The sequence below is a fragment of the Sphaeramia orbicularis genome, chromosome 5 (assembly GCF_902148855.1).
Source record: "Sphaeramia orbicularis chromosome 5, fSphaOr1.1, whole genome shotgun sequence".
Classification (NCBI taxonomy): Eukaryota; Metazoa; Chordata; class Actinopteri; order Kurtiformes; family Apogonidae; genus Sphaeramia; species Sphaeramia orbicularis.
Genome location: NC_043961.1, coordinates 3,209,477 through 3,223,358, shown reverse-complemented (window position 1 = coordinate 3,223,358; position 13,882 = coordinate 3,209,477). Strand labels below are relative to the sequence as shown.

At 37.5% G+C, this 13,882-nt stretch overlaps 1 protein-coding gene across 1 annotated transcript in view; it reads left to right on the top strand.

The window, feature by feature from the left end:
- The first annotated feature begins 273 nt into the window (after positions 1-273).
- The window catches only part of LOC115419690 (ethanolamine kinase 1-like), a 30,006-nt gene continuing 16,397 nt past the window's right edge, over positions 274-13,882 (top strand). Inside the window, exons 1-3 of the mRNA XM_030134636.1 lie at positions 274-664; positions 13,254-13,391; positions 13,488-13,609. Of these exons, the coding sequence (XP_029990496.1) occupies positions 518-664; positions 13,254-13,391; positions 13,488-13,609 (407 nt within the window). The 5' untranslated portion in view covers positions 274-517. The remainder of the gene's footprint in view (positions 665-13,253; positions 13,392-13,487; positions 13,610-13,882) is intronic.

Sequence of the window (13,882 nt, the reverse complement as noted above, 5' to 3'; positions counted from 1 at the left end):
CACACTTGGTGCTTACTAAGGGCCTTGCTGGACAGGATACCAGATGGTTATTATTATTACTATTATTATTATTATTATTATTATTATTATTATTATTATTATTATTATTATTATTATTATTATTATTATTATTTCAGGTTGTGTCATTCGGTTAACTTCGGATCTAGTCGGGGAAAATCGGGGAAAGGGGCGCGGCTCGTTTGTGGTGCGTCTCAACCGGCGGCACAATCGGATGATCCCGAGGGGGCGGAGCCAAGTAGGAGGAAATGGTACCGTTGGCTGGAGCTCCAAGAAAACCGGCGACGAGCATCCATAGCCGGCACTCTGATGCGTCCATCCTCACTGCTCTCATCACTGGAACCGCTTTAACCTCATCTTAAACTCACGCCTTCTATTAATTCACTAAAAACACACTCACGTTAGCCTCTTTTAGAACCAGGCGACTCTTGTATGTTGCAATTTCTCGAAATATCCGTGAAGGGCTCGGAGATTAACCTTAGAGATAAACTGCTGCATTATGGAGACGCAGATACATGTGCCCGTGGGGTCACCGGTTATTAGAAAAATCCCCATTTTCGTGGACGAACACAACGTGACGGAGGGGGCTATGAAGCTTATCAAAGAACTGCGACCGGCGTGGGACACAAGCCATGTCAAGACGAAGGTAACGTTAGCCGCTAAGCTAGCCGTATGCTAGGCTAGGCTAGGCTAAGATTGACAGCTCTGCAGCATCACCGGTCACTTCAGTCAAACATGGGGAGAACCGGGAAAACATTAACTTTGGACCTGGAATACAACAAAAAATCAATTATATTCGACATTTTAATATAGTATATCAGCTTGACGTTCTAAGCGGAGTTTTAATGTCGATGTGTGTAGCTTAAGTGACATGCTAGCAAGACGCTCACAGCCTAACTCTACTTTAGCTAGCAAAGTAGCGTCACCTATTTAATGTTTCCTTCCTTTTAGCTTTATAGCATGTTCAAAAGTTAAACGTGTTACTATAGTGACATCCAATATAGTATGGAAGCTAAGCCACGCTGTCATCTTGGTGTCAGTGGCCAGCTGGTGCTGACGTGATGGGCTGTTTGGTAGAGAAACACCCCTGTGAACACAAGTCACCATGTAAACACTGTACTTGAGCAGGTTGAACTCAGACTGTTCTTCATTAATATCTAGCCCCAGGTCTCTGTACGTCCTCATGTCCCTTTGCTCTCCTGTGTGGTGTGTATACTTAAATGAGATTGTTTTGTTTGCTTAATATACACAGGCTGATGAATGAGAGTGTGTGCACTTCAGTTCTCACAAGGGAACCAGGTTTTTTTTTTAATTGCACCATACTCATTAACGGTTTCGAGGAAAGCTGTTTGGAATATCTTTCCTCAGTCCTAAATGTATGCATGAGCAGCCTGCTATTATACACTCCACTTTCTGGTTTGTCAACAACCAAAAAGTATCAACAGATTAATGACTTTTCAACCACTAAACCTATCCATACATTAAAGTAATTCAAATAAAATGCAGTTTCAGCTTTTCAGTGGTATCAGATATGATATTTAGGGACACAATAATGAGCATATATAATGAACAGTTATTATAAACTTTTGAATTTACTCTGAGCTTTTATGAACATCTACATGATCAGTAAGTTAATTATAGGAAAATGCCTGTTTTTTTTACTGACAAAGAAGTTATTATAGTAAATGGTGACACACCACTTTGACTTCTACATTTATTGTTTTTTTTTTTTTTTTTTTTTTTTAACTCCTTCCTCACATAATCAGTTTGAGGTCTTTAAGGATTAAATAAGGTTTTATCCCCTAAGAACTATTATCAGTTGAAAGACGTTTATTTATTTTCATTATGCTCAAAAGATCAGTTTAGTTTCAATCTGTAACTAGTTATCATACTGTTTGAGCAATTTGAACCTACTTGCTTGATTCTCATGACAGATGAAATGAAACCTAGCTAGTGGATTAAATAACTTTTTTTCCTATCCTCATAATCCAGCCATGTGTCAAACTGACAGCAGTACAATTTGGTACCAGTGTTTCTCTCAGAGTAAGATACAACCTGTTTTTTGTTAGTACAATAGTAAGGAAAAACACACTTGTACTGAATGTATACACAGGCATAGTAACAGACAGCAGTAGTGTCCCTGTTACTGAAGTTATTTTTCACTCTGAGAGAATATGGACATTTCTTTTGAGTGTTCATTAGAATCCTAGAGGACTTAAAGTCAGCACGGACCAGATTCTGTCATTGTAATAAGTACAGCCGAACACAGAGTACCTGTCTGCTTAATTAATTTGTCCAGTAACATTTTATATTTGTCAAAAGACTATTATTAATGTTAGTGGATTTGTTTTCCAGCTGTCAACCAGCTGCTTTTTTACTGTAAACTAACCATCAGGTACTGACTACAGGTACTTAGTTTAACTACAGTAATGTTACCATTAACTTCACTTCTCTCACTGAGTTGGGTTTTCTTCATTACAGAAGTGGCTCTCTTGGTATCAGAAGCTGCTAGTTTAGGGTCCAGCTCAGTTATGCGTTTTGCACAAAAGAAGGCATGTATATGTATGCATATGTATTTTGTAAAATATTTGTTTGGTTAGTTTAATTTTCATGAGATTTTTATTGTATGGATAATTATTAAGTTTGTGATTTAAACAGATTTAGAACATGGTGTACAACATCACTGGACCTGTGTTACTGCACCAGCACTGTTTTCATCCATAATAATAAAGTCTTGTGATTAAAGTCATAACAGTTGGGATATAAGCAGTTGTGCTCCCAAATCCAAACTAAAAAGTGAATCATGAGCTAATGAAACAACTTGAACCGCATGATCAAAAATAAAACATTACAATTAACATACATGTTGTACAGGTCACAAATAAACATGTAACATGATGTCAGGCTGGACACTGACAGGCTACACAAATAAATTCAGGAAACAATGTGTGTAATAATCACTCCCGATGAGTATGACAATTGATTTATCCTGATGTCATATCCATTCATTTCCACCAATTTGAAACTAACAGAAGGAGCCTTCACTACAACACAAAATACTTGTTCAACCACACAGATAGGACTTGTTTTCCAACCTCTTGTATGATTGTATGCCTTTTTCACACTCAAGTTTGGAGATTGAGTTTGTCAGGGAAAGGAAAATGCATAATTTATTCCTCGCATAAGGATCAGGTGACTCATGTCATGGCCAGGTCAACGCGTTTGGGTCGGCTCTGATAGCAGACACCATAGCACCATTTACTGCTCTTACTGTTTAACCGTGTAGTTTGGATACAGCGATTGTAACCGTGTGTTTACATCCTGCTGTTAATCTCCCTGGATCCCACCCACTAACACACACCCACTCCCACACCTGCAGCTGAGAACGTGACAGTGTTTACATCACTCTGTGCAGCAGGGCTTTTCTCAATGACCACCACCCAAACAGGCTTTGTCCCTCAGATGGTCTTTTGTCAAAAAAACAGTGTTTGGGGCTGTACAGTAAGTAGTGTATTTATGAACCTAAAACAGAATGTCTGCAGGTTCTGAAAAAGACTGGAATTCAATATACACGACAAACAAAAAGTTAAGGATATTTCTTTTTTTTTTGTCTTTTTTTGTCTCATTTGTGCCATTTGTAAATAAAATTATGTCTGGTCAATAAAAAAATGTGTTTCAATTCACACAAACACACAACAAATTAAAAAGCGCCGTGCAAGAATCCCAACTGAAAAAAAAAAATAGCTCAAAAATTAAAAATATCCTTAACTTTTTGCTTGTAGTGTATATAGAACTCCGCAAATGTCTTAGACCACCTTCAGATTTGTTGGTTTTCCAGGGTTGAAATGAGCATACATATTTATTTCTCATTCTCATTTAGTCAGATTCAACAAACAACAACATACAGGAAATACAGTTGCAGAAAAAAATTATTAGACCACCCGATGTTTTCTTCAATTTCTTGTTCTTTTTTATGCCTGGTCCAACTAAAGGTGCATTTGTTTGGACAAATATAATGATAACAACAAAAAAAGCTCACAAGAGTTTAATTTAAGAGCTCATATCTATCCATTTTCCATGTTTTCTTGATAACCAAAATCACTTCAGTTCTTCCATCAATATCTATGGCATTGTACTGACACAAAAACAGTGCTTTTATTCATTCCATGTTTTCTTTTCTGTCTGTTTTAGTCACATGATACACACAGGAGTGAGGACTTGATTGCATAACCATTGTTTTTGATGACTTTTGATAGTTCTAATAATTTTTTCCATGACTGTATATGCATAGCCTTAAAAGACATGCAAAAAAATTAACTAAAATTGTTCCCATGGTTACAGTGACTATTTAGTGTGACCCTTGATCCCATAACATGACGAAGCACAAGCAATTAGAAATGTCTGACATGTGTTGAATGAAACCTGGTATAAAACATCAGAAAATGAATGCAATAAATCTCATATTGTCTATGTCACACTAAATACAACCACTTTTAAAAGCTAAATTTTTTTCCCAGACTGATCTCTAGAAATGGCGTTGTATGTCACGCCAGTTCTGATGGTATTTGGCGTGCTATATGTACGCATTTTTGACCTTTTACGTGTTATTCACACGTCTATTTACATCACGATCTTCAGTTCACATAACCTTAACCCCTAACTCTCAGTGCATGGTATTTGATGCATTAATTCAGCTTGGACAGGGGTCTAACAACAGTGTGAACATACACATGGAAAGCTTATAATGCATACAGATAACATGCTAATTAAAAGTGATGTATCTGAGTGATATATTTATGCTAGTCATGATAGCATGTTGATTTTTTTTCATAGTTTTGGACAAGTTCTGGCAATTTTGGCTTGGGATTGATCTTAAACTGTCAGTCAAATTTTTATTTTTATTTTTTTTTATTGTACAGATCTTTAATTGTTTCCTTAGTCCTCATGAGGGTCATGGAGGCGTTGGAGCCTATCCCAGCTCCAATCAGGCAAAGCCGTTGTAGACCCTGAACGTGTCACCAGTCCATCACAGTGTACAGATAATGTCATTAAAATGTAAATAAAAGTGCTGATATGACTGATATAGCTGACATAAATTAAATAGCTAAAGTGCAGCATAATTACGTTATTGGTCTTAACTGTGGGTTTTTGCAGCTGCTGAAGACATACTAATTAAGAGTTGCTGTAAGTCTGTCTCTGATGTGTACTTAGTCTAATTTACACAGATGTGTAAGTTATGTTACAGTGTTAAAAACATTTCTTATTTATCATAAAAGTCTTAAAAGGTGGGGTAAACAGGTCCAGTAGGGTCAAGGAAATTAATGGAAACACTGCAGCTGTCACAGTGAAATGTAGGCTCATGTTACTTCAATTCAGTTCAATTAAATTTTATTCGCAGACCTCTATATCACAACAAGGTTGCCTCACAGGACTTTACAGGATTAGTTGGATATGAAAATAAACAGCAGATGAAGGAAATTGATTAATGTATTGTTGTATGAAATGTTAACTTCGTGTAGACAGAATTAATATTAGCTATAATAATGTGCATTGTCAGATAACAAGAAGAAAAAGCCATCGTACACAGATCTAGAAACCAGAGAAAACTAGAGGAAAAGTTGTTTGACTTTAGTTGTAACTCATCTATATTTTATCAGAGGTGGAAAAAACTGTGATTCAAACAATGGGTCGAGATTCTCACCTCAAAATATCTTAATTTGAGACTGAGCTCATGAATTTGTATTGTATGTCACACCAGTTCTTATGGCATTTGGCGTGCTATACATACGCATTTTCATCCTTTTGCGTGTTATTCAACGCCATTTGATTGCATTTTAATTTACGCCAAGATGTCCGGTTTACATAACCCTAACCCTCAGTGTGTGGTATTTGACGTGGCATGAACTAGGGATGTAACGATTACCGGTATAACGATAAACCGTGGTAAAATTCCCGACGGTTAATATTACCGTTTAAATTCTAATTATCATGATAACCGTGTTTGATTACTACACTTTGAACGACAAAGAGAGAGAGAGAGAGACACCCCCGGTCCAAGCACACAAAGAGAGAGAGAGAGACTATCTATCTATTTATCTATATATGAAAAAGAAACTAAACAACTCAAACTTGATATGGAAACTGGTCAAACAATGGCCATAAGGTGTCATCTTTAATGCACATTTGTATGTTTGATGTTTACATGTTAGTATTTGAATGTTTCTGCAACAGAAAGTACATTGTCCCTATTATATTATTTTTTTTAATTTATTTATTCCAAAATACACCGTGGTTAAATTATTGTAGTGTGTGTATAAGTACTTTTTGAACATTTTGAGCACATTTCAATAATACTGTAAAAATAATAATTATAATAATAATAATAATAATAATAATAATAATAATAACAATAATAATAATAATGATAACCGTGATAATTTTAATTACAATAACCGTGATATGAAATTTTCCTATCTTTACATCCCTAGCGTGAACATACCCGCTGAAAGCTTACAACGTTCAGATAACACACCAGCTAATGGCAATTAAAAGTAACGTGTATATTTATGTGATTTCATGATATCACGTTGCTTCATTTAGTCCAGCACAGAGGGACCAGAGACTCTGTTGTAGTAGAATACGTCTGTGCGAGCTAATACTAAATGCCTCGTTTCAATACTCCACAGCCTCAAATCATCTACATGTCCATTTTGTGTTGTTCTCTTCCAGCTGAGTATGTTGGTATTTAAATTCTATACATAGATGTAGTTAGTCAGTACCATAAGATATGTAATGACAACATGTGGTCACAATAAAAGATAGCAACCAAATAAACAGTATTTTCAATCTGATAGCACTTACACCTATCTATATCTGAGATGTATTGATTTATTTCAATGGTTGTGTATGTTTCTGCTGACTTTAAATGCAGAGCAGACTGGATAAAGGTCATGCTGATATATTACAGATATGCTCCTGTCCTGCTGTTCATAAGATGACTGGATAGAGACAGTGAGCTGCTATCACATTCAGAATAAATTGTCCCACATTGTTGCAGATGTTGTATCAGAAACGACCCTTTACTAAGCAAACATACGCGACAAAGGTCATGTTTTTAATAGTGTTGATATAGGCTTATTAATCAGCCTTTAAAAATCCACTACTGGTTAATTTATGATTATAAATCTTTAAGTCATCTGAAGTTGGATCCTGGTATTTCATTTTAAATTATACTTGTATATTTAGCTTTTGGCAAAATGTAGATTTACGCAACTCTGTCCAAATGACACCTATATTCAATACTGTCGCAGGTTTAGTTAAGTTCCGCTGACCACAGTCTCTGTATTTAGATCCAATCTGGATATATGTGAAGTATGAACAGTAGTAAAAACAAAGGTTTCTGGGAAAAAACAGCTTCTAGAAACCAAAGTGGAACTATTTAGTGTGATCTCACTTTGCAGTTAACATGTCTTTAACCCTTTAGTTCAGACAGTATGAGATTTATTGTATTAATTTTCTGTTGTTTTATACCAGGTTTGATTCAACACGTCAGATGTTTCTAAGGCTACGTTCAGACAGCAGGTCTTAAAGCACAATTTGGATTTTTTGGTGAGATCCGATTTTACACATTAAATGTGACTTCTATCAGTTTTGAGTGTGAACTGAATGCGACCCTGAAGTGACCTGCAATGCACAAAAGAGGTCCTGACATAATACGTGACCACGCAGACACGTACTGCGTTTACGGAAGTAACACTCCTGGGACGCAGAATTGTGACGTTTGTTGCATTTCAGTGACATAAAGGTTGGATAAATGCGACCTGGCTATTGAGACTGAAGTTGCATTGCAAAATATCAGATATGTATTGGATTTAGGACCACATATGAAAGTGGCCTGTGTTGGATTGAAAAAAATCGAATGTGTGCTGTTCAAACTGTCTTTAATAGATCAGATACAGGTCACATATGGGCAAAAAAAAATCAGATTTAGACCACATTTGCCTGCAGCCTGAACGCAGCCTTAGTGTTTGTGCTGCTCCTTGTTATGGGGTCAAGGGTCACAGTAATAAGTGATTTTAACCTTCAGAACAAATTTAGTTAAATATTTTTACAGCTGTGTACATATTTCCTATCTTTTCTTGTTGTATATGAAGAAAAGAGAATGAGAAATAAATATCATGGTTTCTGCAGGTCATTAAAAATCATTAAATATATTTTGTGAAAATTAAGGCTTTAAATTACATTAAAAAGCATTAAATTTGATGTCCAGAGGAATTAAAAAATTAAATACACTTGATGGAAAAAAGCATTGTTATTCTTCATTTATTTTGATTATATAAACCTTCAACAATTCTATCGGAAGTATAGTGTGATGATTGACAGGCGGAACCCTTTAATTGGCTATTGTTTATGGCCAATGCACAAAGTCACAAGATCGGATGCTTGGAATGCAACGTGCTGTGAGCGTGCTCATGCTGTGGTGAAAGAGCGGGGGGGAATATTTGCAAATGTCGGAAAAATGGGAAAATGCAAGTTTCAGCATAAGTGATTGGAGGGGGAACTATTCAGAACCTGGTTAAAGCCTGTCAATGGCAAACCGTCATAAAACTGTATATAAAACTGTATCTGCAGATGGACATGCACATTGAATTTGTTTAAAGTTGCATTAAAAAAGGCATTAAATTAGATTTGCTGATACCAGTAGAAACCCTGAATATGTACGATCATTTCAACCATGCAAAAAAACCCAACAAATCTGAAGGTGCAATAAAACTGTGTGTATATATAAATAATTTTTTTAAATTCAAATTGTTCTTGAAAAGTCCTTCAAAACCAGTCTAAAGTTTGTGCTGTCTAAAAAAAACACCGTGAGATAGTGAGCAACGAGAGAATAGAGTAGAGTAAAGCGTCATGTGGTCGTGTTGTGGTAACCGTTCTTCAGCAGCAGCGCCGTTGTTTTGATGGCAGCAGGAAGCGCTGAATGTGGCGAGGAGCGCCCGGGCAGCGCTGTTGACAGAAACACCTGATTAAGCCAAGCCACCTGCACAGGAAGACTTTTACTGTAAGCACACACCGTCTACTTCCAAACATCCCACTTCTCACACAGAGTTCCTGAAAACAGCAGTGTGCGGCAACAGCAACAGGCCCACAGCTCCTCTTACAACTTTCTCATGCTCTTAACAGAACGTTTCACCTCTGCCACAGAAAACCCCGGGTGTTCAACCACCAGACGCAGAGCCGTCTATCGTTAAAAAAAAAAAAAAAAAGATGCCACCGTCATTGTTTTTCACACGGGGCTGCATATGGCTGAATGTTTACCTCTGTCTGGGTACAAGCTTATCGCTGTCTGTCAATGTATTGATAGCCGGTCTTAGCGGCGTATTGTGTGACAAGTAGAAGGGATCAGTCATGTGGTAGCAAAGGCGTGCGCGCTTGTGTACGTACGGTCATAACAGGGATGCCTGCTCGCCCATCTTTGTGGTCAGCCACGTGTGGAATGTCAGATATGTATGAGTGGGCGTCTGGATCGGGGGAGATACAGGCGGGTTGTATACTGTCAGTGTGTTTTCTGCTGCTCCATAGACTGACCTGATGGACCGGGATGCTGGCGATCCCCTCGCATAGTTAAGGCACACATAAACATACCACTTTTTTTTTTTTTTCCTGCTCGTGCTTCACTTTTGAAGGCGTGCTTGCGTGGTTTGTTGACTCATTGATACAACACCATCAACACCCTGGAAATAAGTAGATGTTCGCCCTCAATATGAATCATTTTAGACCTCCGCTGTGATCCACGTGCATCAATGAGTAATACTTAAAGCATGTAAAAGACTGAAGAGACTGTGAGACTTAGATCAAACTTTTTTAGTTGTGTGATGTTGTGAGATTGTCAAATACATATGGAAACCAACAGAGCTGTGTTTTAAGGATTTGTTTTCAGTTTTCCCCAAGAGACCTTTCTTGCTCAACAAAAATTCTAAATGCCACCTGCTTGATTCTTGTAAAATATTAACTGATTGTGTTTCTCCAGTCATGTATGGCATATAGTTTTAGTAAAGACAGAGTGTTTTGGAATCAAGCATTGTCTTCAGTTCATAGAGCCAGAAACAACCGATTAAATCATAAATTGTCCAAAACACTCAAAAAAAATTTTTTGACTGAATTTATTGCCAATTTCGCACATATCGGTCGACGAAATGCTTGAGCATGTTGCCAGTACTTGTGTGGTCGTGTACAGTAAACAAATATATCAACGCAACCAGAAAGATATGGAACTGGGGAGATGCCGAGATTCGTGAGCGGTTGTCATTTTGGGCGGAGGACTCTATCCTTGCAAACATTTGCGGAATGGTGAAAGACAGGCTGACTCTGGAGAGGTTAGCAGCACCGCTATGCTCGGGGTATTTCCGATGCACAAGTTATAAGTCACACTGTACGCTGCTTTTTTTCAAAGGGGCGGTGTAAAAGTCCAGCCTGTCTCACCTCTGTTACTCCTTTGGCTTGGCTGTGGAAATCGGTGGAAAAAAGGTGGGATCATCATTTCACCTTTTTCCGGGATCTGTGTGTAAAAGTGGCTCATCATGATTCTTCGTGGTTGAAGTAGGTCAGCGGGTGAAGTAATTATGTAATGTACTGTGACATGATGTAGGGAAAACCAGAAAATGTCACTCTGGGAAATGAGAGACTCGTTAAGAAGAATTGATAACGCTGGAGGTGTACAACTCTGATGGAATTGGTCAATTGGAACCAGTTCTGAGTCGGAACCGTTTCTTGATTCCCACCCCTGCTATTGATTGGTAGCGCTTAAAGCAGTTGGATCCTGGGAACTTAAAGGAGTGATATTTTGCTTTTTAAAATTGAATTATGCATTTTCAAACATTTCCCTGTGGTCTACATAAACTGTAAATGCTCTGCTTGGGTCTGAATTCTTCATTAATTCAACTCCACAGATCTTTAACCCTATTTCTGAGTAATGACACGAGAAAGGTTGTTTTCAGCGCTGGCCCTTTAAATCCAAGTGAGCCACTTCATGCCCCACCCCTTCAAGGTTGTTGACCGTGCTTTCTGTCCTGTTCAACCATTTGTGTTCGTTAACACAACCAACAACTGAACATTTTAGGTAATCAGCTCGAAGTTTGGACATATTTTTAGTTTTTACTACAACCGTTGCTGTTGATAAACAGTTATGTCGTATGCGGAGAAATGTTCGTCAGAAGTCTTGACCTTATATGTGCAAATGTTGTGATGTAACCAGTTATAAAACGTAACAAATTAAGCAGGAATTACAACGGGTTGTAGAAATCCACTCAGTTTTTGCCAAAATAAATATAAAGATAGCTTTGCAGCACCTGGAGGGTTTAAATTCAAACTGTATGAACTATTAGGGTCCAAATACACAAATAAATGAACCAAAGACTAGTAAAAGTGAGTTTAGATAAATATGAGCCCTTTAAATGAACCTCTGATATGACATTTATGTGTTTCATCCCGTTCTTTGCATCACAGTAGAACAAAACTGACATTAACAAACAGACTTGCAGATGTGAAAACGGTTACTTCATGAACAGGTTCAAAGCTTCATTTTATTCTTTTTTTTTTTTTTTTGATGGTAGATGAAGATGATAGATTTATTTGTAAGATTTTTTTCCCCAACAAGATGCACTTCACCTCAGATGCACTTCACCTTAGATGCGCTTCACCTCAGATGCCACTGACTATTAACTGTCTCAACTCTTTCAGATGATGTTACCAAGACATTAAAAGGCAGCAAGCTACGACTAGTTAAGAAAATGCAGTCTGTCATGTTTCTCAGCCAAGGCATAGCAACAGTGTGTGTTTCTATAATGGACTAATCAACACCATGACCTTAGAAGACACAATATGTTGCAGTACGGAGCAACCTTAAGGATATTGTTCTCTGATATACTAATCTACTGTGGTTCAGGGTTACATGAAGTCTGCATTGTTGAGTCTCTTTCAAGGAGAGCTGATAGCTTTGTAAAAGTAGCTGAAGATGTTCTCACTCCCTGTATAGAGTTGAAGTGCAGGCCTTTGTATCCGACAGCAGCAGAGATACACTATTGGAACAAAAGTTAAGTTATCAGAGATGTTGAATTCAGGTGTTTCTTTTCTAACAGGGGTCTGGGCTACATAACAATAATAGTCGCTTTTCCATTGACCTTCAAATTGTGCAAATAGACTATAACTTGCCCAATGGAAAAATGACAGTTTCACCAAACCTTGTTTTTTGATGAAAAGTTTTAGCGCTGGCAAGAGGTGGTTTTTCGGGTGTGGTGAAATTGGTATGTTACACAAATCTGCAATGGAAAGACCTTTTTCCACTAGTAGAGTCACGTGAATTAAAAAAAAAAAGAAACAGATGTTGACGGGCATTACAACAAGTGAAGAAGAAGAGCTTTAAAAGAAACATGGTGTGGTATGTGTGGACACACCAGGAAACCCAATCATTTTTTAATTTAGTACGGGATAGAGGGGTAGTATGTGATAACAATAAATTTATCTGTAAATCAATGTGATATTTACATGTTTATGGAATGACTTCTCGTGTCATCTCGCGATAATAAATAAATCATTGCATTTGTGATTTAATGGAAAAACCGACATTATGCACTTCTGTTTTTTTCAACATTTAGTAAAAGTCGCTAAAGTTTTGCGCATATGTCCAATGGAAAAGCAACTACTGACACATGCTATAATAAAATTTTGTATTGTGATAAATATCATTACATTGCATTGGTTAGTTTTGTTCAAATTGTTATCTTTGCTTCCAAAATGCCTCAGAGATGGTTTTTACTTAACTTCTCTCAACATTGATTTATTTATTTATTTTTATCCATGACTATTATTTTAAATGTTCTTCCTCTAAATTTCTAAATCATCTATAGCCCTCTGACTGTAAATAATAATTTTCTTCCACAACTAACCATCTACTTTCTTCACACCTCACTTAGGAAGAAAAATCCGCCACTAAACTTTAAAGAAATATTGATGTTTATGTCTCAAATCAGCATGAACAGGGCATCTTACAAGCTGTAGCCATGACATTCCCCAATATTTCGGTCCATATATTTTATAAACATCAATATTTCCTTAAATGTCATTACTGTTTTGTGTCCCAGAACCCTGTTAGAAAAGAGACACCTGAATTCAACGCGTCCCAATACTTTTGTCCATATAGTGCATTAAAGGTCCTCTCTGTTCTGTTCTTCTTCCAGCTCTTTACTGATGGGACCACTAACAAGCTGGTGGGATGCTACGTTGACGACAGTCCGGAGGATGTAGTCCTGGTCCGGGTATACGGGAACAAGACAGAACTTATTGTGGACAGAGACAACGAGCTCAAAAGCTTTCAGGTAGAGGAGAATCGGCTCTGATCTTTGAATGCACCTCAGGAGGCTGTTTCTCTGAAGAGTCTCTTAAATGGATTGTGTATGTTTGTGTCATTTCAGGTCCTGCATGCGAATGGGTGTGCGCCGCGCCTCTACTGCACCTTTCAGAACGGCATCTGCTACGAGTTCATGCAAGGAGACGCACTTGGGACACAGGACGTCAGGGATCCCATTTTATTGAGGTTAGGACACAGTACAGCCATTAGTCGCTTTTCCATTGACCCTCAAATTGCACAAATATAACTTGCGCATAAAAATTTACCTAATGGAGAGACGACTATTTCGCCAAAAGTCTCATTTTTCGATTAAAAGTTTTTGCGCTGGCAAGAGGTGGTTTTTCTGGCGTAGCGCAAATGGTATATCACGCAAAACTGCAATGGAAAGACCTTTTTTTGCAACTAGAGTCAGGTGAAGTAAAAAAACGGATGTTGACGTACATTACAACAAGCAAAGAA